Below are 27,287 nucleotides of genomic sequence, written 5' to 3'. Positions count from 1 at the left end.
TGCAATAGTTTATGTTTTGGATTAATATCAGTATTTTAATTACTTGAGCATTGTTCACCAAAAACAGCCTTAACGGGAAACTAATGCAGGTCAAAGATGAGTAAGAGGAGATGACAAAAGAAATGTAATTACGGTACATCTTTACAATAAACCTGACAGTTAGATTTCAGTTTGCATAGAATGCTTAAGGTACAACCTATCTTGGGTGGTGATGATGGGAAGATATTGAGAAATTAGGCGAAGATTGGTTTCCATTCTCCTTGCATGTCAATATACTGTAGTGTTCAGTTACAGATGAAGTTATTAGATTATAACATAATATTAGATTCATAACATGTTTCTGCTTAACATGTTTTTTATTTCTTTTTAATATTTTGATTTCATTTATGAAATGTGCCCATTGATTTTTGTTGTTGTTGTTGTAGAAACTGCATATCAAGACAAAAAATAACCCTCTGTTATTTAAAATATTTATTTAAATCTTATATGTCACAAGTGATATTTTTTTTACAACACAGATCTATTATAAAAATAGACACTTGAAATATGAAAAATCGAACAGATTTGTAGGAAGTAGCATTAAATTGGCTTGATTACGAAACTTGAGGAAATACAAAGCAGGAGTGGCATTTCTCAGTATTCTTTGTTTGAATATTACATATATTCTCATAGAAAACCATTTGCTAGGATTTTGGATTGTCCTGTTTCTTGTTGAATATATATACCATGGTGTCAGCTTGAGGTAATGCATATGAATGTTAGGATATAAATATATATTTCTGTTGATTAAATAATATTGATAGAATAACATTATTCGTATGAAAGGATGTGGTTTGGGAAGAATTAACTGAGATTTGCTCATTTTCAAGCTGCTTTGGATAAAAGCGTCCACTAAATGAATAAATGTAAATGTCACTGGCATGACCTTTGATACGGATTATCAGTTTTGTCTTTGTATTTACCTTGCATGATGACAAAGCATTTCTAACTCTGTACAGCTAGAAAATAGATAAAATAAACATGAATGAACATCAGAAGTTACTTTGAAAGGTACAGTAACGTTTACTGAAAAATATATAATCAGACAGTGTCTTAATCACAGAAAGACGTCAAAAACAGCTTGTGAAAAACTTTACAATTACCTCAGGAGATGTCACCTTCCCTTAATAGTTTACTGTAGTTTTAATTGATTCCTACTCACTAAAAAATGTTGGGTTAAAAATAACCCAACTAGTAACCCAACTATGGGTTGGTATAGCACCTTCCCATCTATGGGTTATTTTAACCCAATGAATTGGGTTAAAATCCAGTTGGGTTAAAAATAACCCAATAGTTGAGTTAATTATTTAGATTCATTTATATCAGTTTTTATTTATTTATTTATTTATTTTTTAATAAAAATACACTATAACACTACTTTGTTTTCAAATAAATATTTTGTTTATTTAAATATGCAAATATTTTTTTTACAAATATATTTTTAAATGTAAAACAGTCATACTGCAAATGTTTACAAAATAAGTGTACAAGAATGTGAAAATATAATACATTCAGAACACAAATATGCAAACACAACTGACATATTTTCAAGATGTACACTGAATTCAAAACCAACAAATGTGACTGGTCCACAAAACCTGTCATAAGGGTCGAGTTTTTTGTATTTAAATGTAAACATCATCTGAAAGCTCAATAAATAAGCTTTCTATTAATATGTGGTTTGATAGGATAGAACAACTATTTGAAAATCTGGAATCTGAGGGTGCAAAAAAATCTAAATATTGAGAAAATTGTCTTTAAAGTTGTCCAAATGAAGTTATTAGCAATACATTACTAATAAGAAATTCAGTTTCGATATACCTATGAGATTTACAAAATATCTTCATGGAACATGATCTTTACTTAATATTCTAATGATTTTTGGCATGAAAGAAAATTTGATCATTTTGACCCATACAATGCAATTTTGGCTATTTCTACAAATGTACCCATGATACTTATGACCGGTTTTGTTGTCCAGGGTCATAAATGTGTATCAATTCATATTTATTTATATCAACACATACACAAATGTGCACAAATAAAACAAACATAACATACAAACCTTTATCAATAAAACAAAAATAAAAAATCATAAACACAAGTAATAATAATAATAATAAAACAAAGTAAATCTGCTGGCTGCTGGACTTGCTGATAATCAGCAACATAAAAAGTTTTACAGATCAATAAATACAAAGTTTCTAAGGAAGAGGTAATGTGTTGAAAGAACTCCTGGAATATTAAAGACAGTGTGCTGCAAATGGGTGCAGAGGAGCTTTGGGTAGTTGATGTCATACATGTAGAAATGTTTGAAACACAGATCCACTGCTTGTAGTAAGGTCTTCTGTTCCACTGCTTCACCGTTGAAAATGCTAAAAACTTGGGAGGAGTTCTTGGAGTTAGTGCAGCAATGCTGGTGTCATCCGGTCGCATAAAACTTCCTTCATTGACTCCTTCCTCTGTGATAAGATGAAGCAGAAGAAGAAACATTTTACAGATAAACTAGAAACATTTTTTCATAATTGTTGGAAAACCTACACTACTAATCAGAAGTTTTTGAACAGTAAGATTTTTTAAAGTTTTTTAAAGAATTCTTTTCTACTCACTAAGCCTGTATTTATTTGATCCAAAATACAGTAAAAGCAGTAATATTGTGAAATATTTTTACTATTTTAAATAACTGCTTTCTATTTTAAAAGCTTTGAAAAGACTGGACAATTACATTTTAAAATATATTCAAATAGAAAGCAGTTATTTTAAATGCTGTATTGGATCCCCTGAAATGCTGGATCAAATAAATGTAGGCTTAGAGAGAAGGGAATTCTTTAAAAACATTAAAAATCTTGCTGTCCAAAAACTTTTGACTGGTAATGTATATGGATCACTAATATAAATAGTTTACTTACCTTGAAATATTTCAGTTAATTGGCATGTGTATGTTTAATGTATGAGATTCCACTGTTGTAGTTTTCCCTTCACTGAAGAACCCAATGTCTAAAAATAAGTATAAACCACTGATCTATAATAGACATAGTATAATAGTCATTATATATAGATCAGTGGTATAAACACATTTAGTACACATTTAAAAAAAAAAAAAACATGCAAATCTGTCATAGCTTTATATGAGAAATGGCTGTAAGTAGAGGCGATTCTAATATATGCATAACAATATTCAATGTAAATAAACCATAAAAACAAATTTAGTGTTATTACAATTAGTGCTCCAAACAACTGACGCTTGCCCTGTTTTGACCAGCAGGCGTCGCCGTTGTGTCACGAACGATTGGAAGCAGTGAATCATTTTGCGAAGCAATTCGTTTAATTGATTCGAAACTTTGAAAAGCTTCGTTTCTCCCATCACGTCTTTCTTTTGGGAAAATGTGATTATTTTTAGACTTTTCTAACAGAGAATTAACTGAATTTGAGCGCATCTCCCTGAGCTGCCGCTGAGCTAACGTTACATACTGGACCGAAGCTGAATGGTCCGTGCGGCGCGGTTCAAATCAACACCAATGTCTCATTTAGCATTAGCCATTTCCCATTTAAAGTTAAATGTGATAATCATTAGTACGACCAAACAAACTGTAGTCAGAAACCGTACGTCTAGAACCCTTCATCAGCTGTAAAATAATACTAAACCTGTAGTAATGGTAGACGGTGATTTCAGTAACATAAGTAACGTTAGTCCTATATACATTTCACCATACATTATTAACTTTAGGTTACTGTAATACATCTCTAAACAGTTACAACTTTCTGCTAAGTTTAATTTACTTTATTACTGCTAGCGGCCTAACTGGGACAGCTAAGGTAACGTTAACGTTAAGTTATTCGTTTACAATGGAGCTCATTCTCTGCAGTAACGTTACAATACACTGACTAAAGGAAACTACAACTTCGTTAAAAAAAACAAACATACAACAACAACAGTTCAATTTTGAAGTGCATTTCACGTTCTTCGTATAAGTATAATGTTATAAGAGTTATCAAAACCCTATTACTCACCTCATACTGATGCAGCAGCAGCTTCTTCTGTTGTCAGTCACCGTCGTCCGTTAAAATTTGAACTGTCGCCGCGGGAACCAATTAAACCCAACGCTGGGTTATTATTAAAAACAACCCAACGATGTTTAAAAAATAACCCAACGTTTTAGAAAATAACCCAACACAGTGACCCAATATGTGTAACCCATCTATTGGGTTAAAAAAATAACCCAGCTATTTTTACTGTGTAAAAAATGACAACCTATGCACTTTTATTATTGGACTTTTTTGGACAGCATGAAGCATTATTGTAATATATACAGTTCATCACATCAGAATACTAAAGAAAATGCAAGCCATACATTCTGTACAGCGAGTGTGTCACAATGTAGAATCTGAAGAGCTGCTGGATTCAGTGCAGCAGGATGAAGGAGAGCAGAGAACAGCAGAGGAACAGGAAGCTCTGAGTGATGCTATGAGCACCGTTACACAGGTCCCCCTCACAGCATGAGATGCTCTTAATATAATGAGATGATGCTGAGGCATCACAGTCACCCATAGATGCACAGCCTTTTAAATTAAATGAGAATCCTCCAAAAGTCCCTGACGAATGGAAAGAAAACAGAAAAAAAAATGAGGAAGCTGAGGTGACATAAAAATCACTGCCTAAGAAGGTCATTGGCATATGTGAACTATATCAAATGCCCCAAAATAAGACCAACCAATGGTGAAGAGGAAAATAAATTACTTTAATCTTCTTCTTCTTCTTTTAGCAGATTCTCACCTGTTGCTGAAAAGCAGTGTTTTTCCTTTTCTGTACAGTTCATTATTTGTGAGCAGTCCTGCCAAACACAATAGTAACATTTCTGTCCACTGGAGTTATTGGAGATAATGGGGATGTTGGAGTCATTGAAGAAAGTGGCAATATAGATGACATTGGGGCCATAGAGGCCAGAATTTCCAATAGGATCTATAAAAAAAAATATAACATTAATTTAACTGCTCCTTTCAATCAATTCTTACAATGTAACCAATGTTCTATGGATGCAAAACAAGCATTGATTTTAAAGAGGACAGCCATTTACACATGGTTAGTAGTATGAAGTACAATACCTGGAGCATCCTTATTACAAAGGTCCGTGTGACAGCAGAAAAAAGATACATTTCCACTGTTGAACTCTGTGGTTCCATTTCTACAGCCCAAAAAACAACCTTTATACTTCATTTTTTTAGGAGTTATTCCTAAAAAAACAACACAAATGATACAGAAATAAAGATTAAAATATATCAAAATATTTTAGTGCTGCCTAATAATAGTTGACTAACCCTTCGACCAGAAGAGGCTTAGTCGAGCAAAATTTCATTAGTTGATTAATTGCAATATATATATATATATATATATATACACATGCATACATACATACAGGAAGTGTCAAAGTCACTGCACCAGCACGGGTGCAGCCATTTATTAGTGCACGCTCCTCAAATCGCTACTCGTTCAATGGATTATTCTGAAAAGGTAATGAAGTTTCAGTGTTAAGCATTAAACCTGTTTTAATTATTATCTCAGTCAACAGACTCTTACTTAATTTTACATCGCTTTACATAGACATACTTACACACAACTTTCCAATGTGAGTTATGTTCGTAAACCAATTACTTCAGTACTTGTCATAGTAACATTAAATAAAAATAACTAATATTTATATACTCCACAATAATTTTTTTAGTATTATTTTGACATAAACAGTCAAAATAAAACACTTACCAAAAGAGATAACATGTTATTTGTTAACCTGCATGTCATGTTACTATTAACCCACATCAGAGAACTGTTAAAATATTAACTTTAATTAATCTCAGGAGGAGACAGGAGAATAGGCTGACAAAAATATTTGGGTTTCATTGTATGTATTGTAAAATATGAAAAACACCTATGAATAAGAATTTCACATGTTAAATATGATTAACAACATTGTGGATGTTTTCACACCATTTTAAAAAATATGACATGTTTTTCAGTGCAACATGGTCAAAGAACAGACATAATGTATGCTTATTATACTTTTTTTTATTAGTAGTAGCTCTTTCTCATCTAAACTGTTCAGCAATGCTATATACTAAATACAATAAAGAAAAACATGACTTTTGTAGGTCCATTTTAAACAGACAGATCATTCAAAAATAAAAATGAACTCACTCTCATGTTGTTTTAAGGTTGTATGACTCATTCATCTGTAGAAGGTACTTTGAAAAATGTGTTGATATTTTTGTTCATATTAGTTTCAAACAGGTGAGTAAATGATGACAGAGTTGTCATTTCTGGGTGGACTTACACCTTTAATAGGCTATTTTATAATCTATTAGTATTTGGTGATTCCCAAACAGGTGTATGTGGAAAGATTTTGATTTTTAAAAAAAAACACACTTATATACTACTAATAATAATAGCGTTTTGAGGAGCGTGCACTAATATTTCAGTTCATTTGCATGTTGGGCACGCCCATTCCAGTGGAACTAATGAATATTCATGTAAACCCCACCCATTGGAACAGATTTTCACAGGAACACTGGTGCGCTTGAGGCTATAGGCTATTAAAAGCTCATTATTATTAATTACGTGGTTTATTAGTGTAAACGTGATTAGTCGACTTATCACGTAAAATGCACTAGTCGACCAGAAAAATCTTTAGTCAAGGGCAGCCCTACAAAAATTTTTTTTTTTTTTTTAACAGCTGCATGGTATAAGAGAAAAGACAAAATGTGCAATATAAAATCAAGCATTTTTCTAATTTCAAACGTTGTAATTAAGATAATATTATTTAAACAGCATTCTGTGTGAAAATGTATTAATCATACAGTCAGTATCAGTTTTATACATACATATATTTACATTGTTGCAGCGTGCTCATCAGTCAAATATAACAGTAAATTTCAATCAAATGTGCTGGACTTACCATGTTGTCCTACAGTTGTTAAACTGTAGCATGAGTGAGTATCAGGACATGTTGTTACCAGTGGTTTTGCACAAGAATCTGTTGTATTTGCGCAGTCATAACATTCTTTCGAGTGCCCTTTAGAAATAAAAGAGAGAAACAGTGAGAGAAATCAAATCATCTTTATATTTGTATTGAATGAAAATTCAAGTAATGTGTCTTTGTACCTGCAGTGAAAATAATGAACAGAAAGAAAACTGAGATTTGCAGTTCCATCTTTGTTCAGGAGGCAAAAGACATAAGGTGTTTCGGTGCTGATTTTATATCCTAGAAAAAGGGATGTGCCTTTATTAGATAATGACAGTTTAACAGAAAGTAATTAAACAAGTACATATTTTATGAAACAGAAATTCGAATTAAGGTAATTTTAGTTGTGCAATGTACAGCAGGTCTGCTTATCCTTCAGAAATCATTCTAATATGCTGATTTGCTGCTCAAGAAAATTCTTCTTATCAGTGTTTAGAACAGTTGTAAATCTGTAATATGCGATTATATGCCGGGGATGTCCAATCCTGCTTCTACAGGGCCACAGTCCTGTAGATTTGAGCTCAAACCCTGATTAAACACACCTGAACCAGCTATTCAAGGTCTTCTGGAAACTTCCAGAAAGGTGTGTTTGGGCAGGATTGATGTGACACCTCTGCAATATGCAGTATCCCTTTTCCACCTCAACTATATCAGATACACCTGAAAAACACAGTTTACAGTACATAACCAAAATGAAATATTAAACTGACAATTACAGTGCCTGTTTCTCCACTGGCTGTAATTCTGTCAATTGTGCAAAAGTTTATAGATGTCTTCTTATGATTAATGGGTTGCAATCCCAGGAAAAGCAAATCTTAATGTTATGCAGTGTTGGGAAGGTTACTTTGGAAATGCAATAGGTTACAGATTGCAAGTTAATTGATTTAAAATGTAATAAGTAGTGTAATTTTTCAATTACTTTATTAAAGTAATGTAACATTACTTTTAATTACTTTTTGATTACTTTTCTAAATTTCTAATATTTTCAACTGTTAATCATTTTGAAACATTTAAACCAGGCAGAGTTAAACTTACAGTAGTGTTCAAAACTGATTACTGTCAGACTTTAAAAATCCTTTTTCACTTGAATTAAGATTATAATAAGTAAGGGATAATATACATCTTTATTTTGCAATAACAACTGGCTGAATGTACATTATCTCACTTATTGCACAGCTGCTCGATAGATTATTTAGATGTTTCGTGTCAAAATTATTAGTCACGAAACACTGATCTGAGTTGAAATATTTGAACGCAAAGCTTCCGCTAAGAAATTAGTTGCTAGCAAATGGCAAGTTCAAACTAGACATTTAAGGGATACAGTGCAGTCAGACCAGTTTTCTTACACAACATTTCACCACATTAATAATTAAGTAGTAGTACTAGTTTGTTAGTTATCTTATAATCCTATAAAACTATAAAACTATCAAGCATATAGCACTGACTTAAGTTGCCCCAAAAGAGTCTGAGCTGTGTAATAATTTAGTTTAAAGCACAGCCACCACAAATTCAGACTTTTTTTTTTTTTACTTTTTATGCCTTTTATTGTGATAGGACAGTAGAGAGATGACAGGAAAGAGCTGTGAGGAGAGAGGGGAGCGGGATTGGCAAAGGACCTCGAGACGGGAATCGAACTCTGGTCACCATGAGCGCAGTTGTGCTATATGTCATAACAAGATCATAACATTGAAATCAAATGTTTGCATAGTTATGACAGAAAACACTAGCATCTAACAATGCCTTGTTAAAAAACAATCTTAAAAAATAAAGTTTATGCATAAACCCAAATAGGAAATAAAACAGTTATCGAATAAGCATGTGTCCTATTCTGTGTCCTAAACTCCTGAAACACTGGTGTCTCATTTTAGAGCAGTCAATGCAATTTAAAAGAAGTCGATTAAATCTGGGGGTGGGTGGGTGAAAAAATTCAGATGTAATCCCCTTTGTAATCACTGACATTTTTCAAAAGTAACTGTCATTTAATTACACATTTTTTCTCAGTAACTGTAACTAATTACAGTTACATTTATTTTGTAATTAAATTACGTAATTCCATTACATGTATGATGTTATGTCATACAATCACTTTCTCCAGACATTTGAGGAAGGTCATTTTGAATCTGGCTTGAAGAGCTTGATGTACCTGCACCAAACACACACCTTAAACTTAGTGATTTTATAACGTGATTTTGTACAACTGTAGAAGAGTGAAAGCTGTTATAGCAGCAAAGGGAGGATCAGCTCCCACTTGTGGCATTGTATTGGATGTTCAGGTGTTCACATGCTTTTGCCCATATAATGCATCTTTACCATGGTGTAAGAGAAAATGATGCAATGGTGCAATGAGAAAACGTTCATGTTGCATGCAAGACTGTATGCACCAGCAGTGTCCTCTTCTGGGTTTATTGCAAATACAGTACGTGCGTCTTTTTTCAAGCAAAAACATTATTTTTTATTAGTAGAGGGACAACAAACTGATACAACACAATTATGAAACTTAAAACTATTTAGCTGTGCACTAGGTGTTTTGAAAGTGCGTTTTAATCCATCATACTGCATATACCAATGTTTGCTGCCACTGAGGAACTTTAGCACTTGGAAACTTCACTGGTATGTCAGCTGCTTTTCCCCACGAGTATAGTAACATCAAATATTTCAGGACATTAAAACTTAAACCAAGAACAGTAACTATAAAGATAGGCTGACTATAAACATAACTATAAAGATACCTAGCATCTACAACCAGCAGATGATATAATCTGTTTATTCTAAGTGTACGCTCGTCAGCCGCTTTAAATTCTCGATCTCTGAGAGCAGGATTGATTCTGATTATTATCAATGTTTTTGTCGTTCATCAGCTGAAAAGGATCGTTCTGAAACTGATTCCGATAGCTGTGGTGTGGATTCTGCTATTATGAGATACACTGCTATATATACTCGTTATTTTTGTAGTTGTGGTCCTTGTTGTGCATTTTTGCGACAAGGCTTCTTAAAAGTGTAGTTCACTAAAAAAAATATGATTCTGTGATTATTCCGATTTTGTGTGAACCTTTTTAACCACAAACTCATTTTTTGGCATTCCAACCTTCCTATTCCCAATTAAGTGAAAATCACATTTGGTTTTTCAGATGCTTTAAGTAGCTGCTAAATGGCTTTGCTCAGGTAAATTATGGGTAAGGCTTGACGAAATATTGAATTGTACAGTATAAACCTTTGCACCTTACAGTCAAATGCAAGTTTATATAAAAATGCCTGAGTGATGATGAGGGAAACTGAATGAATACTCAGGCCAAGATGATTAAAATAGGTAGGGGAGTGCAGGGCACAACCTAACACTTTTTGAATTTCTCAGTTTGTGTAAATCCACGTCGGGTTCAGTGTATAATTTTTTTTATCCACGTTTATTTCATGCTTGTCTTGTAAAAATATGTCGCTTTGTTTAATAATTACAGTGTATACGTTTTTTTGTTATTTACCTCAAAAGAAAGGAAGTGAAAAGTGACAGCATGCCCCATAGGTGGGGTACATTGTAACACGTGAGGGGCACGTTGTAACATGACCATATGAGCTTAAAATGTTATCTGATCGAATGAAAAAAATACACACGACAAACTAAAATATTTTGTCAAAAAATAAAATTATTCACTTTTTCAAATAAAATAATGGCTTTTTGTAAGAATAAAAAAAACAAAACAAACTATTTTTTGAGGTTCACAATGAACTAATCACAACCATGCCCTGATCGCAAAACACAGTCCCTCTTACATCATACTCCGGTTCCCATAGGCATTTATGCGCACTATTCAAAAATGTCGCTTGCAGAGGAAGCTTAAAAAATACATAGATTAAAGTGAAAGTTATAGATTGTACTGCATGTTAGCTTGCTTATTCTGCCCAATAACATAATTTATTGAGCCCATATGTCTTACTAACAAGGAACTATGCTTCTAACCACAGGTCGAGAGCTGTAATTCCAACCACATAAGTCTGTCACGCTGTTGCGAATGTTCATTTGAACTATGGTTTCGGGAAACACAGAATCGTTAAACTATGTTGATAGCGACGGAACTTGCAACAATAGTTGGCTAACAATGCTTTTGGGAAATGCAACCCAGTATAGTTCAAAACAATGTGCGCAAATAGATGAAATACATTCAGACAAAAAAAAAAAAAAAAAAAACACTCCCCTTCCTCCAAACACAGCTCTCATAGAACACCAGACACATAAATGAGCCTAAATGCTTTAGATTTCTTAAAATAATAATTCCTCAACATTAAACTTTTTAAAATCCATAAAAGTAAATAGTGAAAATTACATTGCTAATGTCATAGTAAAGCATAGTTTAATAATAGCGGGGCAGATTGTAACACAGTGTTACAACGTTCCCCATCAACGTGACTGGAATATAAAAGTGGTTAGAGTCTTCTGCTGGCTTGCCAAGCATTGATAAACTATCTGATAAATAAAATTAAAACAACAGCAGATTTGTCTCATTTTAAATGATTACTAAAAGAAGAAAAAATGAGCCAAAAATGTAAATTTGGTTATGCTAGCTTGTGTGGACATATTTAAAACCATGTGTGTTACAATTAACGCAGCGTTAGTTTGTGCCCCGCACACCCCTATGATGTGGCCTAACTGGATATTGGATTGATAACTTAGCAACTGAAACAGAAAAGTAAAATCTTTTATATATTCGGAAGATTTTTTAAATTGTAGATAAGCCACAGAGGACAGAGAAGCAGAAGTAAAACGTCTAGAGAAATTTAAATGCAAAATGATGCAGATGTTGATTATTTTATCTAAATAACATTTGAATTTGACAGTTTGTGATCTACTAATAATGTATAGTAATGTAAGATGATTTCCGGTTTAAAGCTTTTATTCTTAAAAAAATGACATTTACATGAAATAAATATAAATTAATTGATATTGAAGTGATTAAATTCAAGATACTGTATGAATCGGACTGTGATCAATACGCAGCACTTTTCCTTCATCATGTGTTGTATTACATTGTGTACCTTTGTATCTGCATCTGTGAAAAGGAAAGATCCTGATAGTGGAAATGCACAGAAAACAGAAGCTTTATATGCAGCACATTGTGTCTCATTGTAGAATGTGAAGAGGTGCTGTATTCAGTGCAGCAGGATGAAGGAGAGCAGAGAACAGCAGAGGAACAGGAAGCTCTGAGTGACACTCTGAGCACCATTACACAGGTTTCCCTCACAGCATGAGACATCAGGATTTGATGCTACAGCAGCACAAATAGATTGAGAGACACAGCCTTTTACAACCATTGACTGACTCCCTGGCATGAAATTTTCTCCTGAAAAGAAAGAAAACCCAGGTTGAGTCTAAGCTTTACTGGTGAGTATGATATTAATTTAATGTGTAAGCATAAAAGAGTTTAAAAACAGCATCAACCACCTCAACAACAGCTTTAATCTTCTTTCTTTAGCAGATTCTCACCTGTTCCATTAAAGCAGTAGTTGGCATTCCCTGTACAGCGCAATATGTTTGAGCAGCTCTTCTCATCACAATAGTAACATTTCTTTCCATTGGGGGCAAGAGAGTTGGGATCTACAAGATGAAAACAAGTATTCTTTCATTTTATTGTCCATACAAAATATAATATCTAATGAAACAACAGTCTGTTAGCTTCTCCATTTGATCAGTTCATGACTGTCAAGTCAAACCCTGAATTTTATTTCCAGTTTGAATGCACTGTGAAAAACATATTACTGAAATTATTACTTTTTAAAGTTGATACAACACATTGTTATTGTAATGTTGAATGTTATTTTGTGATAACTAATCACAGCAATCATTTTTCACAGTATGTCCCTTGGAAGTAAAATGAGTGTTGACTTTAAAGATCAAAGTCATTTGCATATGGTCAGGAAATCACACAATACCTGGAGCGTCTTGGAAGTTACACAGTTCTGTGTTACAGCACACTGAAGACACCCATGCAACGCCGAAGTTAGTTGACACACTTACACAAACATCAGCACAACTTTTAAACATCAATTTAGTAGTGTTGCCACCTAAAAACATGAATAATTTGACAAATTTTATAAAACAGTTCAACAGTGCACATTGTTTTAATGTAAAATTGATTTATAAATATGTCAACATTTATAATTTTTCTCATTTCAAACAGATACAGTATGTATAGAATATTTTCTGTTTGAATTGGTAAATTCCTCCAGGATAACAAGTAGCTGTTCTGTAACAAGTTACATTTTAATCCATCATACTGGACTTACCAATTTGTGTTATTGCTGTTAGACTCACACAGCTGGACCTTTCATTGGAGCATGTTTTTTCCTTTGGAGCTTCACAAGAACCCGTCAAATCTGTGCACTCATAACACCTGAGAGAGTGTCCTTTAGTAATAAAACACAGAGGACAGTGACAGACATCTATTATCTGTATTTGTGTTTAATAACATTAAGAACTATTTGTCTTTGTACCTGCAGTGAAAAAAATGATCAGAAGAAAAAGTGAGATTTGCAGATTCATATTTGATCAGGAGGCGAATAATATAATGTACCTGTTTCAGCCCTCATTTTATAGCTTATCAGAGGGTGTGGCTCTTTATGAGCAAATTAAAGTTTAACAGATTTCTGGAATCAGAAGCTTACATCATTTAATCGAAGGGATGTTTGATGAGGAATTGCAGTTCACCCCAAAATATATTTATTTATGTCAGATGATGTTCTTTCTTTAGTGGAACACAAAAAAATATATAGAAAATAATAGGTAATGGCAGAATAATCTAATTAAAGAAAGTGGGCTAATATATATAATGATTTTGATATATTAATGTATTATTTTAAGCAATGTTTCAGTACAGGCCTAATGAAAATAACTACCAAAGCAAACAGTGAATCTGTTTATGTAATTCCATATAGGTTATAAGTATCATAATTTGATCTTTTGCTATTCTATATACATTGTAAATACTTTAGCCAATGTTATACATCCTTAAACTCTGTCAAACTGACATGTAGCAAAGTACTTCTTACATGTGCTGTGTTTTTGCATGACTGACAGATGACTACCCTAGAAAATTATCTAGGGTCACTTCCTTCCAGCTAACCCTAAACTGCTGTTAAAATTCAGAGACACTTCAAGACACTTCAGAATATAAAAGTTATTACCCATTTGAAGGCAGTAGCATTCAGTTGGCTTTAATGCTGAACTTGGGGAGTTACAAAGCAGAAATCATGTTTCCCATTCTTTGATTGAATGTTAAATTGATATGGACAATTGTTTGCTTGCATGTTGTTTTATTCTCCTGTTCTAGTTCAGTAAAAGATCATTTTGTATATTTTTATGTTCTGTTTGATCACCAAAAATGATGATACCTATAGATCTTGTTTAGTGACATAAACAAAAACTAAATGTTTTAAACATTTGACTGACAGTTATTTTAGCCATTGTGTAATGGTTTGTGGACACGTTCTTATGATTAATGGGTTTGCAATCCTTGTGAAAGCAAATTTTGATGTTATGTCATACAATCATTTTCTACAGACATTTAAGGAAGGTCTTTTTGAATCTGGTCTTGAAGAGCTTGATGTACCTGCACCAAACCCACACCTGAACCTCAATGATTCTGTAACATCAATTGCAAAACCTTAAATGGGTGGAAGCTGTAGCTGCAAAGGAAGGATCAACTACAGTACCTATAAATACTTTTTTGAATTAATTTAAGCATTAAAAGTTCAGCAGGGAAATATGAGTGTGATGTTTCGGCGCTCACATGCTTTTGGCCTTGCATATAGTACATCTTCAAGTATTATTGATCATCTTTCTTTAGTAGACAAATAACAGAAGTAACCAAACAATTATAAAATTATATATATGCACGAAAACACTAAACCACTTCTTGCCACAGTAAAAATGCACAGGAAATAACATGCATATACCGAATTGAGTTCTTTTTCGCCTCTTTTGCGCTTAAATAGGTGTGTTTGGGCAGGATGGATCGAACACTTCTGCATTATACATGCAGCATCCATATTTCACCTCATTAATACAACAGAAACTATATCAGAATAATATACACTGGTAAAAACACAATTCATTTGTTTATGTTGTGGATTAAGATCAGTATTTAAATTCCTTGAGAATTATTCACCAAAAACAGCCTGGATGGGAAATTGTGCAGATCAAAGATGAATAAAAGGACATGGCAAAAGAAATGTAATTACGGAACATCAAAACATTGTAAACCTTTAGACCTGACAGTTAGACTTTGGTGAACATAAGAATGCTTAAGGTACGGCCTGTGTTTGGTGGTGATGATGGAAAGATATTGAGAAATCAGGCCAGTATTGGTTTCCATTCTCTTTCCACATCAATATACTGTAGTGTTCAGTGACAGGATTAAAATGGGTGCAGTTCAGCAATATGACATATATATATATATATATATATATATATATAACACACACTAAATGTTAGATTAATAAAATGTTTCTGCTTACCATGCTTTTTATTTCCTTTGAATATTTAGATTTCATTTAAATAGTGTGATGAAATGTGCCTAATCTATTTTTTGAAGAACCTGCATATCAAGATAAGCAAAAAGTGATCCTATTTTAGTTATTTACATGTGGTATATCACAACAAGTGCTTTTTTAAATAAATAAAAAAAATACATTACATTTTTTACAGCACAGATCTATTAAAAAATGGACACTTGGGCTTTGTAGGAAGTAGCATTAAATTGGCTTTATGTCATTTTTATTTTCAGTTCATCCATGTCTCGTCTGCTTTAGGTTTTCACATGATTTTGCCTATAAAGGGCATTTTTATGCTGTGACAGAAAATGATGCGATGGTGCAATAAAAAAATCGTCCAAGTTGCATGGAAGACTGTATGCACCAGCAGCGCTCTCTAGTGGGGTTATTGCAAATACACGCGTCTTGACTTTTTGAGAATTATTGAGTTGTGCAGTAGGTGTTTTGATGTCAGCAAGTGCAAAGATCTATAGGCTATGTGTACAAATGTTATGTTTCCACCTGCTATTAAATGATGGTAAATGCAGTTTTCAAATATAACAGTTAATTTCAATCCATCATACTGCAAATCAATGTATGCTGCCACTGATTAACTTTAGCACTTGGAAACTTCACTCCAATGTCCGCTGTTTTTCCCTACAAGACTCATCAGAATAGTAATGAATGTCAGTTTAGTAATAAAAAGACAACAATTCAGACACTATTTGTCTTTGTACCTGCAGTGAAAAGAATGAACGGTAGAAAAACTGTGAATTCATTTCATTTTTTTAAAAAAAAAAACATTTCCGTTTTCGTTTTTGGGTCTCTTTAACCACAAACTCATATTTGGCATTCTTAACCTTCCTATTCCCAATTTCCTAAAGATCACATTTGCTTTTTCAGCTGCTTGAGGTGGCTGCTAAATGGCTTCGCTTAGTTCAGATCTGGGTAAGGCTTGATGAAATATATTTAATTGTGCATCTTTACAACATAAACCTTTGCACCTGACAGTAAAATGCGAGTTTATATAAAAACGCCTATGACAGGGTGATGATGATGGACATTTACTGAATAATCAAGCCAAGATTAGTTTCTATTGTTTTAACTTAAATATAGCCTATAGATGAGTTTATATTATTTTTATTTAAATACAGCCCAGACTGTATTGTTGCAACTAGCAAAAACATTAAATGATTCAAATAGGCACAATGTGACCTAACTGGATAATGGATTGATCACAAGTAGCAACTAAAACAAGCGTGAAAAGTAAAATCTCTTTTTTAGATAAAGGCGTTAAATAGGACAGAGAAGCAGAAGAAGTAAAATGTTCTGGCATATGTACTGACAGAAATGTAAGTGATAATGTTGAAAAAAAAAATAGACAGTTCTAAATAAGGGAATAAACAGAGAAGCTAGTATAGAGACTTTTGACAGACATATTCTGTTTCTGTTAACTTTTTCAGGGAGTTAGTAAGTGTTTGTATACAATTTAGTTAATTAGGGCCCGAGCCCTGAAAGGGGCGAGAGCCCTATTGTTTTTCTTAGGATTTTTTATTATTAGGGCCCGAGCCCTAAAAGGGCGAAGGCCCTATTGTTTTCCTTAGGATTTTTAGGGCCCGAGCCCTAAAAGGGCGAGAGCCCTATTGTTTTTCGAAGGATTCTTCTTCTTCTTCTTATTTATTTATTTATTATTTTTTTTTTCAAGGTTTTGGGGGGGTTTTGGGGCCCTTAACATACTCAAAAACTCTTGAAAATCGGCACACACATTGGAATCTGCGGCCATTAGGACGTCCCAGAGGCTGGGATCCGGGCGTGGCACAGGGGCTCTACAGCGCCCCCTGGAACACTTTTTAAATCTTGATGTATATCCCACACATGCTTGCACATATACATATGAAACTCGGTACACATATAGATCTCACTGAGCCGAACAACTCACGCACTCTGTGTCATGAGCTAATCCCAACAGGAAGTGAGCTATTCAGGGCTGTTTAAAAAGCGCATGCTCTGGAATTTGATATACTAGTCCTAGGTTTTTTACCCAATTGCCACCAAACTCGGTCAACCTGATCTCAAGACATTGGGGATGAAAAATTGTGAGGGGATTTTTGATATCTCGAACGGTTTGGCCATGGCGAAGCGTTGAATTTATGGCGAGAAATGTGAAACAGGAAATGGCTAATAACTTTTGCATACATCGTCTGATTTTGATGAAACTTCAGAGGTTTGTTTGTTGTAGGATGCCGATCAGATAGATGTGACTATTAGGAGTCAAAGTTATAGCGCCACCAACTGGCAACAGGAAGTGTGTCTCTTTTAAAAATGCTTTGATATCACTTTCTACTTTCAACTTTCTAATTTACATCCATTAGCTGCGACCAACAGGAAGTCTGCTATTTTGATTTGAATGTGGATTTTTGGAAAAATATAGCTGTGAATGAATGAATACTACTCCTACAAAAAACAATGAATTTACACCAAACTTTGTCAGCATGATGCCAACATACTGAAGATGTTAAATTGTGAGCGGATTTGGGATATCTTGAATGGTTGATTTATGGTGATTTATCAAAGTAGCAGTAAAAAACATAACCATAACTTCAAAATGCAGCAACCAAACACATTTTTAGATACATAGAACTACTCATTCTGAGTAAGAAATGCTTAGTTCCATTGATATAAAATACTCTACTAAAAATAGAAAATTAAAAAACTATTAAACATCTGCTCTCACTCTAACTCTCTCACTCTAACTCTGTGTGGGGGAGGGGTGGATTGTGCCTGAGAGCTTCTGTGTATGTGTGTGCGTGACAGAGAGAGACAGAGAGAGAGAAAGAGTGCATTTACAGTGCATTATGCTAAATCTTCACAACTTTTTGCATATGGAAAAACAAGTCATTGTTAGGAAATATGTTTATCATGTTTTCAGAGACTGCAAAAAGATTTAAAATATCACAGAAGTAAACTGGCAGATGAAGACTGTAATACCAAGTATGAGCACAAGATGACCTCATAGGATAAAGAATCTTTTTTTAGCTCATTTTCAGTCTATCAGAATGATTTAAAAGCATTTTGCTTTTAACCCTTTCATTGCTGTGACCCTTCAATCCAAACTGCCACAAGGTTATTGTCAATGCATGTGCCCGCCGGGCACCGTTTTTCTGATGGCACCAGGGTTGCGGATGCGCTGGTGGTGAGGGCCCGCCCATCGCTGCTTGCAGCTATATTATAAAATTACAATTTATTTTATTTCCTTTTTGAATGTACTGTAAAGCATGTTAAAAAAAAAGTTGAAACAATATATTATTACTTATTATAATGTTGATTTTTATTTTGTGATAACTAATCACAGCAATAATTTTTTTACAGTGTGTCCTTTGGAAATTAAATCAGGAGGTTAATGACATGGCGTTCCTCTTTCAGCTGCAATTTTATAGCTTAGAAGGTGTGGGTCAGTATAAGCAAATGAAAGTTTAACAGAAGTTTAATACATTTCTGGATTCAGAAGCTTACATTTAATTGAAGCTAAGTTTAATAAGGAATTACAGTTTACCCAAACCATTTTAATGGGACAGTTCACCCAAAAATTACAATTCTTATTTACCCATGTCATTCCAAATCTTTTTGATGTTTTTTCTTTAGTAGAACACAAAATAAGCCATTGGGGTTCAGTGTTGTTTGGCCCCCAAAGTCGTTTAAATATCTGTCTGGGTTCTGCAGAAAGAAAAACCACAGTTTCATTTTCTATGAAATCATGAAGGATCAAACTTGAGATGTTAGAAGCTTTAGTATCATTACTATCACTCATGTATGCATGTGTGTTTGTATTTAAAGTTTTTAACATAAAAAGCAAAAAGTACTAACGTATGATATAACAAACAACAGATAATAACAAAGAAATACGGAAAAAATGGTCTGAGGTATAAGTTTATAAAGTTAAATTAGTAGTTTTGTTTTAAACAAGCAAAAAAAGATGGTTTTGATATATCAGTGTATTATTTTAAGTAATGTTTCAGTACAGGCCTAATAAAAAAATAACCACCAAAGCAAACAGTGAATCAGTTTATATCATTCCATATACACAAGTGAAAAGGTACAAATATATACTTTCAAAGTACTAAAATGTACCTTTAATGTACTAATATGTACCATTTAGGGGTAGGTAAGCTACAAAGATGTACCTTTTCACTTTTGTACAATAGGGTACCGCCCCAGCGACAGAACTGTACCTTTTTTTCTGAGAGTGTTCTTGCATGTGATTCTGCAGAGCGACGTGGTACAAACTGACAATTCATCTCACATGATCTCATTACATAACTTGATCACAGCAACACCCAAACACATTTAGATGTACCACAACAAATTCCTTGTGTGTTTGCGCACACCTGGCAAATAAAGCTAATTCTGATTCTGATGTTTTCATTGGAAAAGCTTTAACAAAAGAAGCTTTCTCATCTTAAATGAATTCTCATTAGGGTCCCCTGTGCAAAAATTTAATTGGAACCTTGATTGAAATTGCTTTTCAGTGGGTGGGGGTTTAATGTGGATGGTGCCCCCATGATAACTGATGCCAGTGATAAAAAAACCAAACAAAACATGGCTATTGGTTACAGCACATAAAAACAGTAATTGTAACCTATTGATCTCAAAATTCGGACTTATATCCTTGGAATTGTGAGTTTACATCTTGCAATTCAGACTTTACCCTTTACCCTTTATATTCCATGGCAGAAATAAGCTATTATAGGTTCCACATTTGTAAGGGGGAAAACAAAACAAAACAAATAAAAAATGCACAGTCCAACACATTCTTACTCTTCTCCCCTGCTTCTTCTCCTGTTTTTCTGATCCAACTACTCCTCTCCCTCTGCCAGGCATTATTTTTTTCTTTCTCTGATTCTTTGTGTTGTTCTGCATCCACAAAACCAATTCAAAGAGGTCTTTTTTTACTCTGTTGTTGGTGTAATGGAAAGAGCTTCAACGCTTGACTATTCCTCAAACTGAGATTGAAATCAGCTTTTCTAAATATTTTTCAGGTGCTTATCAGTTGTTACAGTATTTTATATAGAGAGACTTTTTTCAATACTTTTGAACTGTTGTTGTTGCAGAAGTAGAAGCTTTATACTATATTTAAGGTTTGGGACATTAGGTCTTCATTTCTGACATGCTGTTTAAGCATTTGTAAATAAGAATAAAAAGATCCATGATTTTGGTTTTGGGTAAGCTTGTATGGACGGAAAATGTAAGCATTTTAAGTTGTGTTAATGGTATGGTCACAACAGACAGATGTTGTGCTAATTGTGTTTAGAGTTTTGAAAATGTGACAAGTGATTGGACAAAAGGATGTTAGCAAGTGAAAAAAACCTGTATTATCACCAGCAGCGCCCTCTTGTGGAAACTTAAAACTATTGAGCTGTGCAGTAGGTGTTTTGATGTCAGCAAGTGCAAAGATCTACAGTAGGTGTACAAATGTTATGCTTCCACCTGCTGTCAGGTAAAGCTAAATGCAGTTTTCATATATAACAGTAAATTTCAATACATCATACTGCATATAGCAATGTATGTTGCCACTGATAAACTTTGGCTCCTGAAAATTCCACTGGTATGTCAGCTGTTTTTCCCCACAAGAACCCATCAGTATAGTAATATCAGTTTTATAGTCATAAAAGACAACAATCCAAACACTGTTTGTCATTGTCCCTGCAGTGAAAAAAATGAACAGAAGAAAAACAGTGAATTGATTTAACTTTTTGAGGTGAATGAAATAACATGTCAGTTTATTTTATAAATGATCAGAAGGGATGGTCTTTAGAAGGAAATGAAAGTTTAACAGAAAGAAAATAAACAAGCTGATATTTCAGGACATTAAAACTTAAGGCCCGTTCACACCAAGATTGGTAACTATAAAGATAAGCTAACTAAAGATAACTAGCGTCCACAACCAGCAGATGATATCATCTGTTTATTTCAAGCACATACTCGTCAGCCGCTGCAAATTCTCGATCTCATGATAGCAGGATTGATTATGATTGCGTGTCAATGTTTTTATCTTTCATCAGCTGGAAAAGAATCATTCTGAAAGGGATCTCGATAGTTGCGGTGTAGATTCTGCTGTTCTTTAATACTGAGAATGATTTTTTATTTTTATGATCTTTTATATCGTTATCTTTATAGTTATTGTGTGTATTTTTGTTAGGATTGTTTAGGTTTGCTTAAGCCAACCAGTTAACAATTAAATAAATGTTTATGACTAGGCTTATTAAAAGGGTAATTCACCAAAAAATTATGATTCTGTGATCATTACGATTTTGAGTGAACTATCTGTTTAACCACAAACTCATTTTTGGCATTCCTAACCTTCCTATTCCCAATAACGTGAAGATCACATTCGCTTTTTTCAGCTGCTTGAAGTAGGCCTAGCTGCTAAATGGCCTTACTCAGGTCAGTTCTGGGTAAGGCTTGATGAAATATTTAATTGTACAATATAAACCTTTGCACCTGACAGCCAAATTCAAGTTTACACAAAATGCCTGATCAGCCTGGGTGATGAGGGAAACACAATGAATACTCAAGCCAGGATCATTAAAATAGGTACGATGTGACCTACTGTAACTGGATAATGGATTGATCACATGTAGGAACTGAAACGAGTGTGAAAAATAAAATCTCTTTCATATATTCACATTTTTTTTTTAAATTGTAGATAATAGCCACAGAGGGCAGAGAACCAGAAGTAAAACTTTTTTTCATATGTAGTGAGAAAAAATTTAAATGCAAAATGATGCAGAAGTTGATTATTTTATCTAAAAAGAAATGACAATTAAAATTCACATTTGTGATCTCCAGTTAATTTTAACCTTTAAAAAGTGTATTATAGTAATGAAAGTTATGTGTAGTAATGTATGAGGGTTTCAGGTTTACAGCATTAGCTGAAAGACCATTTTATCCTTAAGAATAACTGACATTTACATTAAATATATATAAATTAATTGATATTAGAGTGATTCAAGTTAATATATGGATCAAATTGTGATCGATACCCAGCACATGTCCCTCACAATGTGTCTAAACCAGTGTTTCCCAACCTTTTCCCAGTCATTTCAAATTCTTTGAAAATTCATCAGTATACATGCAGTATCCTTGTTTTTTTTCACCTCATTAATACAATGGAAAATACTGTATATCAGAAAAATATGCACCAGAAAAAACAAAAAACAAAACAAAACAGAATTTACAGTGCATCATGCAAAACCTTGCTAAAATGACCATTTCTTTTTTAACAGATGCTCTTTTCGTTTGCACCAGAAAGAAGACAGCCAGGTTTGACTCAACATGAGGGTGGGTACATGAATGTTCATTTGCGCTATCTGTTAAAGCACATGCTCTTATCCATTAGTTTATGTTTTGGATTAAGATCAGTATTGTAATTACTTTATTATTCATCAAAAATCAGCCTGGAAGAGATGAGTCAAAAGATGAGTAAGAGAACATGACAAAAGAAATTTAATTAACATAAATTAAATAATATTGGAAACCTTTAGACCTGACAGTTAGGCTTTGGTCAGCATAAGAATGCTTAAGGTACGGCCTGTGTTGGGTGGTGATGATGGAAAGATATTGAGAAATCAGGCCAAGTATACTGACCAATATACTGTAGTGTTCAGTGACAGGATTAAAATGGGTGAAGTTCAGCAATATGGCATACATAAAACACACACTGGATATTAGATTGATAACATGTTGTTGCTTACCACACTTTTTATTTCCTTTCAATATTTAGATTTAATTTAAATAGTGTGATGAAATGTGCCCAATCTAGTTTTTGTAGAAACTGCATATCAAGATAAACAAAAAAGAATCATATTTAAAATATTTATTTATGTGTTGTACATCACAAGTGCTATTTTATTATTATTATTATTTTATTTTTTCATAGATATTATTTTTTTTACAACACAGATCTATCTAAAAATATAAAATGTAAAATCAAACGGATTTGTAGGAAGTAGCATTAAATTTACTTGATTACAAAATTTGGGGCGATACAAAGCAGGAGTGGTTTTCTCAGTATTCTTTGCTTAAATACAAAATTAATGTCTTATAGAAAATCATTTGCTGGGATGTTGGATTGTCGTGTTCTTGTTCAATAATAGGCCTATATCATTTTTATGTTCATTTTATCTATATCACGCCTGTTTTAGGTTTTGTACCTAAAACGCTTGTGGCATTGTATTAATTTAGAAAATAAAAGTTCGGCAGGATCAAATGAGTGTGATGTTCAGGTGTTCACATGCTTTTGCATTTTTACAGTGGTGTAAAAGAAAATGAAGCAATGGCGCAATTACGAAACTTACAACTATTGAGCTGTGCAGTAGGTGTTCTGATGTCAGCAAGTGCAAAGATCTACAGTAGGTGTACAAATGTTATGCTTCCACCTGCTGTTAAATATGCTAAACGCATACCAGTGTAAGTTGCCATTGATAAACTTTAGCACTTGAAAACTCCACTGTGATGTCAACTGGTTTTCTCCACAAAAACCCATCAGTATAGTAATAAATATCAGTTTAGTAATAAAAAGACAACAATTCAAACACTATTTGTGACCGTGGACCACAAACCCAGTCCTAAGTAGCATGTGTATATTTGTAGCAATGGCCAAAAATACATTGTATGGGTCAAAATGATCAGTTTATCTTTTATGCCAAAAATCATTGGGATATTTTGTAAATTTCCTGCCGTAAATGTATCAAAACTTAATTTCTGATTAGTAATATGCATTGCTAAGAACTTCATTTGGACAACTTTAAAGGCAAATTGCTCTATATATATATATATATATATATATATATATATATATATATTGTGACGAGTCGACTGCCTCCCCCCCTTATTGTCAGCTGCACCCCGTCGGTAATCGCCGCCCTTCACCAGGCTCCCGACGGGAGTGGGCGTGTGGGAGGAGGAGGGGCGCCGAAACATCCAGGTCTGGCGGCGTGTGATGAGGCACACCTGATGTGAATGAAGCCTCATCACCGCCGCTGTTAAAATGCCGAGCGCGCCTCTCCTCAGGAGACCGGTCTCTTCCCCGTGCATGCACGCTGGTGTCCTCGTGGGTCCAGGAAGGGGTGAAGAGGGAACCAGCGCCGCAGGACGAGTTGCCGGACCCCGCGGGTCCGGATGAGGACCGCACCCGTAACGGCTGACGGGCCAGGATGCCGGGCCGTGTTATCCCCCAGAAGCGCCGCGTAGGTGGAGGAGGACGATGTCGCTAGAGAAGCCGCCGCCCCTCGCACCCCGGACCTGAGCGGGGAGCGCGTGCGGCCGCCGGACTCCGCCCCTTACCTGGACCCTTCCCTTTTGGAACACTACCCCTCCTTCACGGAACCCCGTCACTTCGAGGACACCAGATCCCCTTTTGTTTTGGACACTTTTTCCCCCTTTTTTGGACACTTTGTTTTATTGTTTAATAAAAGCCTCCCCGAGGCCTGACGTTGTGTCTGTCGCTTTGCTCCGCCCCCGTGACAATATATATATATATATATATATATATATATATATATATATCTCGATATATATACCTCAGCCTATACCTTTGCATCTCGGCGAAATATTACATTAATAAAAAGCTTATTTATTCAGCTTTCAGATGATGTATAAATCTCAATTTCAGAAAATTGTCACTTATGACTGGTTTGGTGGTCAGTGGTCACATTTGTCTTTGTACCTGCAGTGAAAAGAATAAACAGGAGAAAAGTAGTGAATTGCTTTGATCTTGTCAGGTGAATGAAATAACGTGCCTGTTGTAGTGTTTCTTTTATAGATTATCAAAGGGAATTGTCTTGAAAATGAAAGTTAAAATGAAAGAAATGAAACAAGTAGATATTTCAGGAAATGGAAACTTAAGGCACGTTTACACCAAGAACAGAAGCTGTAAAGACAGGCTATAAAGATAACCAAGGGTGTATCGTAATAGCTGCAGTGTGAACTCTGCCATTCTTTAGATACTGAGAATGATTTTTAGAACTGCGTTTTTAAGTCTGTTTATGGTTGTTCAAGTCATTATTATTATTGATTACCTGGATCTTATTTACTAAAATGTATAAAAACAAAATGATTGAAACATTAGTCTGACAGTTACAGTTTTTCCTCACCTGGCTGTATAAAGATAAAGTTATATTTATAGTTATCCTCCTTGGTGTGCATTTTTGCTAGGAGTGTTTAAGTCTGCTTAAGCCAACCAGTTGACAGTTAAATCTATTTTTGCAACAAGGCTTCTTAAAGGGGTAGTTCACCAAAACATTATGATTCTGTGATCATTCCGATTTTCAGGTTTTTTTTGTCTTTAACCACAAACTCATGTTCAGCATTTCCCCTATTACCAATTACCTGAAGATCACATTCACTTTTTCAGATACTTGAAGTAGCTGCTATGGCTTATTTGCTCAGGTCAAATATGGGTAGGGCTTGACAAAATATATTTAATTGTACATCTTTACAGTGTAAACCTTTGCATCTGACAGTCAAATGCAAGTTTATGTAAAAATGCCTAAGGAAAAATTAATGTAATAATCAAGCCATGATGTTTATAATAGGTACAATGTGACCTAACTGGATATTGGATTGATAACATGCACATGTAGCAACTAAGACAAGTGTGAAAAGTAAAATCTCTTCAATGTATCCATAAGTATCATGCAAGTTGATAGTTGATAGTAAAGTGTACTGACATTTACCTGAAAAATTAACTGATATTGAAACAAATTCAAGATATAAATCAAATTGTGATCAGTACTTTGTCCAGCACAATGTGATGTAGTACAGTTACACTTTGTATTTTTGTATCTGTAACTGTGAAAATGAAAAATCCTGATAGAGGAAATGCAAATATTTTAATACAAACTATTTGAAGAATTCTGAACACAATGATGAATTAATCATTTATTAGGAATATTGCTGTATATGTTTTGGTTTTCTTTACAGAAAGGCAAGTTTGTTTATAAAGCACATTTCATGCACAATGGTAATTCAAAGTGCTGTACATAAAATGAATTAAAATAATCATGAAAAAATCACAACAATACAAACAAGGAATTTAAGAACATTTAAATTTTTTATTTAAAATGAATTAAAATAGTTAACAATAAAAATGATTGTACATAAAATACAGTGCAATCACTTAAGACAGCACAGTGCTGATTCAGTAAATTCAGTAATAAGAAAAGCTGCTGGATTCAGTGCAGCAGGATGAAGGAGAGCAGAGAACAGCAGAGGAACAGGAAGCTCTGAGTGATGCTCTTAGCACCGTTACACAGGTTCCCCTTACAGCATGAGGCACTCTGAACATTTCTAACTGATCTTCCAGCCTCACAAATAGATTTAGAGACACAGCCTTTTACAACTGCTGTCAGGCCTCCAGCAGTCTCTGATGAAAAGAAAGAAAACACAGGTTGAGTTTACTGGTGTATATGATATGTATTAAATGTCTTAACATAAGAGAGATTAAAGCCAAAAAAAAAAAAAAAGTCGTCTTCTTTCTTCTTCCAGATTCTCACCTGTTGCTGTAAAGCAGCGGTCTTCACTCCCTGTACAGCTCAATATGTTTGAGCAGGTCTTCCCATCACAGTAGTAACATTTATTTCCATTGGGGACTTTAGAGGGATCTATAGAACAAAAACAAGTATTCTTTTATTTAAAATAAAATATCTAATGAAACAACAC

The 27,287-nt window shown here is 34.0% G+C and overlaps 2 protein-coding genes and 2 long non-coding RNA genes across 7 annotated transcripts in view; 1 reads left to right on the top strand and 3 right to left on the bottom strand.

The window, feature by feature from the left end:
- Positions 1-1,385: 1,385 nt before the first annotated feature.
- LOC127159351 (uncharacterized) lies at positions 1,386-4,268 on the bottom strand. The gene is made up of 3 exons (XR_007826423.1): positions 4,051-4,268; positions 2,949-3,061; positions 1,386-2,501 (listed from the first exon to the last, which is right to left on the bottom strand). It is a non-coding gene; the product is annotated as an uncharacterized LOC127159351 (long non-coding RNA).
- Positions 4,269-6,941: 2,673 nt separating this feature from the next.
- On the bottom strand, positions 6,942-13,586 carry LOC127159350 (urokinase plasminogen activator surface receptor-like). Of its 3 annotated transcripts, XM_051102205.1 has the most exons (7): positions 13,533-13,586; positions 13,326-13,445; positions 12,972-13,103; positions 12,526-12,636; positions 7,595-7,712; positions 7,193-7,292; positions 6,942-7,103 (listed from the first exon to the last, which is right to left on the bottom strand). In XM_051102205.1, exons 1-6 carry the CDS (start codon positions 13,579-13,581, stop codon positions 7,286-7,288), a joined length of 537 nt encoding a protein of 178 aa, XP_050958162.1. In that variant the 5' UTR covers positions 13,582-13,586; the 3' UTR covers positions 6,942-7,103; positions 7,193-7,285. The 3 variants fall into 3 exon arrangements, with proteins under 3 accessions (XP_050958162.1, XP_050958163.1, XP_050958161.1); XM_051102206.1 differs by lacking the exon at positions 7,595-7,712; XM_051102204.1 differs by lacking the exons at positions 6,942-7,103; positions 7,193-7,292 and having other exon boundaries at positions 7,518-7,712.
- Positions 11,927-14,423, top strand: LOC127159352 (uncharacterized). 2 transcript variants are annotated; one of them, XR_007826425.1, is made up of 3 exons: positions 11,927-12,423; positions 12,515-12,653; positions 12,894-14,423. It is a non-coding gene; the product is annotated as an uncharacterized LOC127159352 (long non-coding RNA). The 2 variants fall into 2 exon arrangements; XR_007826424.1 differs by having other exon boundaries at positions 12,515-13,038; positions 13,348-14,423.
- A 12,071-nt stretch (positions 14,424-26,494) lies between these two features.
- Positions 26,495-27,287, bottom strand: part of LOC127159353 (urokinase plasminogen activator surface receptor-like) — a 3,555-nt gene continuing 2,762 nt past the window's right edge. Inside the window, exon 3 of the mRNA XM_051102208.1 lies at positions 26,495-26,991. Within this exon, the coding sequence (XP_050958165.1) occupies positions 26,801-26,991 (191 nt within the window). The 3' untranslated portion in view covers positions 26,495-26,800. The remainder of the gene's footprint in view (positions 26,992-27,287) is intronic.

Source organism: Labeo rohita, unplaced genomic scaffold (assembly GCF_022985175.1).
Source record: "Labeo rohita strain BAU-BD-2019 unplaced genomic scaffold, IGBB_LRoh.1.0 scaffold_209, whole genome shotgun sequence".
NCBI classification, from domain to species: domain Eukaryota; kingdom Metazoa; phylum Chordata; class Actinopteri; order Cypriniformes; family Cyprinidae; genus Labeo; species Labeo rohita.
This window is presented reverse-complemented; position numbering and strand designations above follow the sequence as displayed.

Bases quoted from the DNA above. Each gene is read 5' to 3' on its own strand.
- LOC127159350 (XM_051102204.1), bottom strand. From the start codon at position 13,581: ATGAATCTGCAAATCTCACTTTTTCTTCTGATCATTTTTTTCACTGCA. The intron at 12,637-12,971 runs GTATTGTGTGAT...TTCATCTTGTAG, and splicing joins TAACTTCCAAGACGCTCCAG to ATCCCAACTCTCTTGCCCCC. The intron at 7,713-12,525 runs GTGAGAATCTGC...TGTGTTTTTCAG, and splicing joins CTACTGCTTTAATGGAACAG to GTGTATCTGATATAGTTGAG.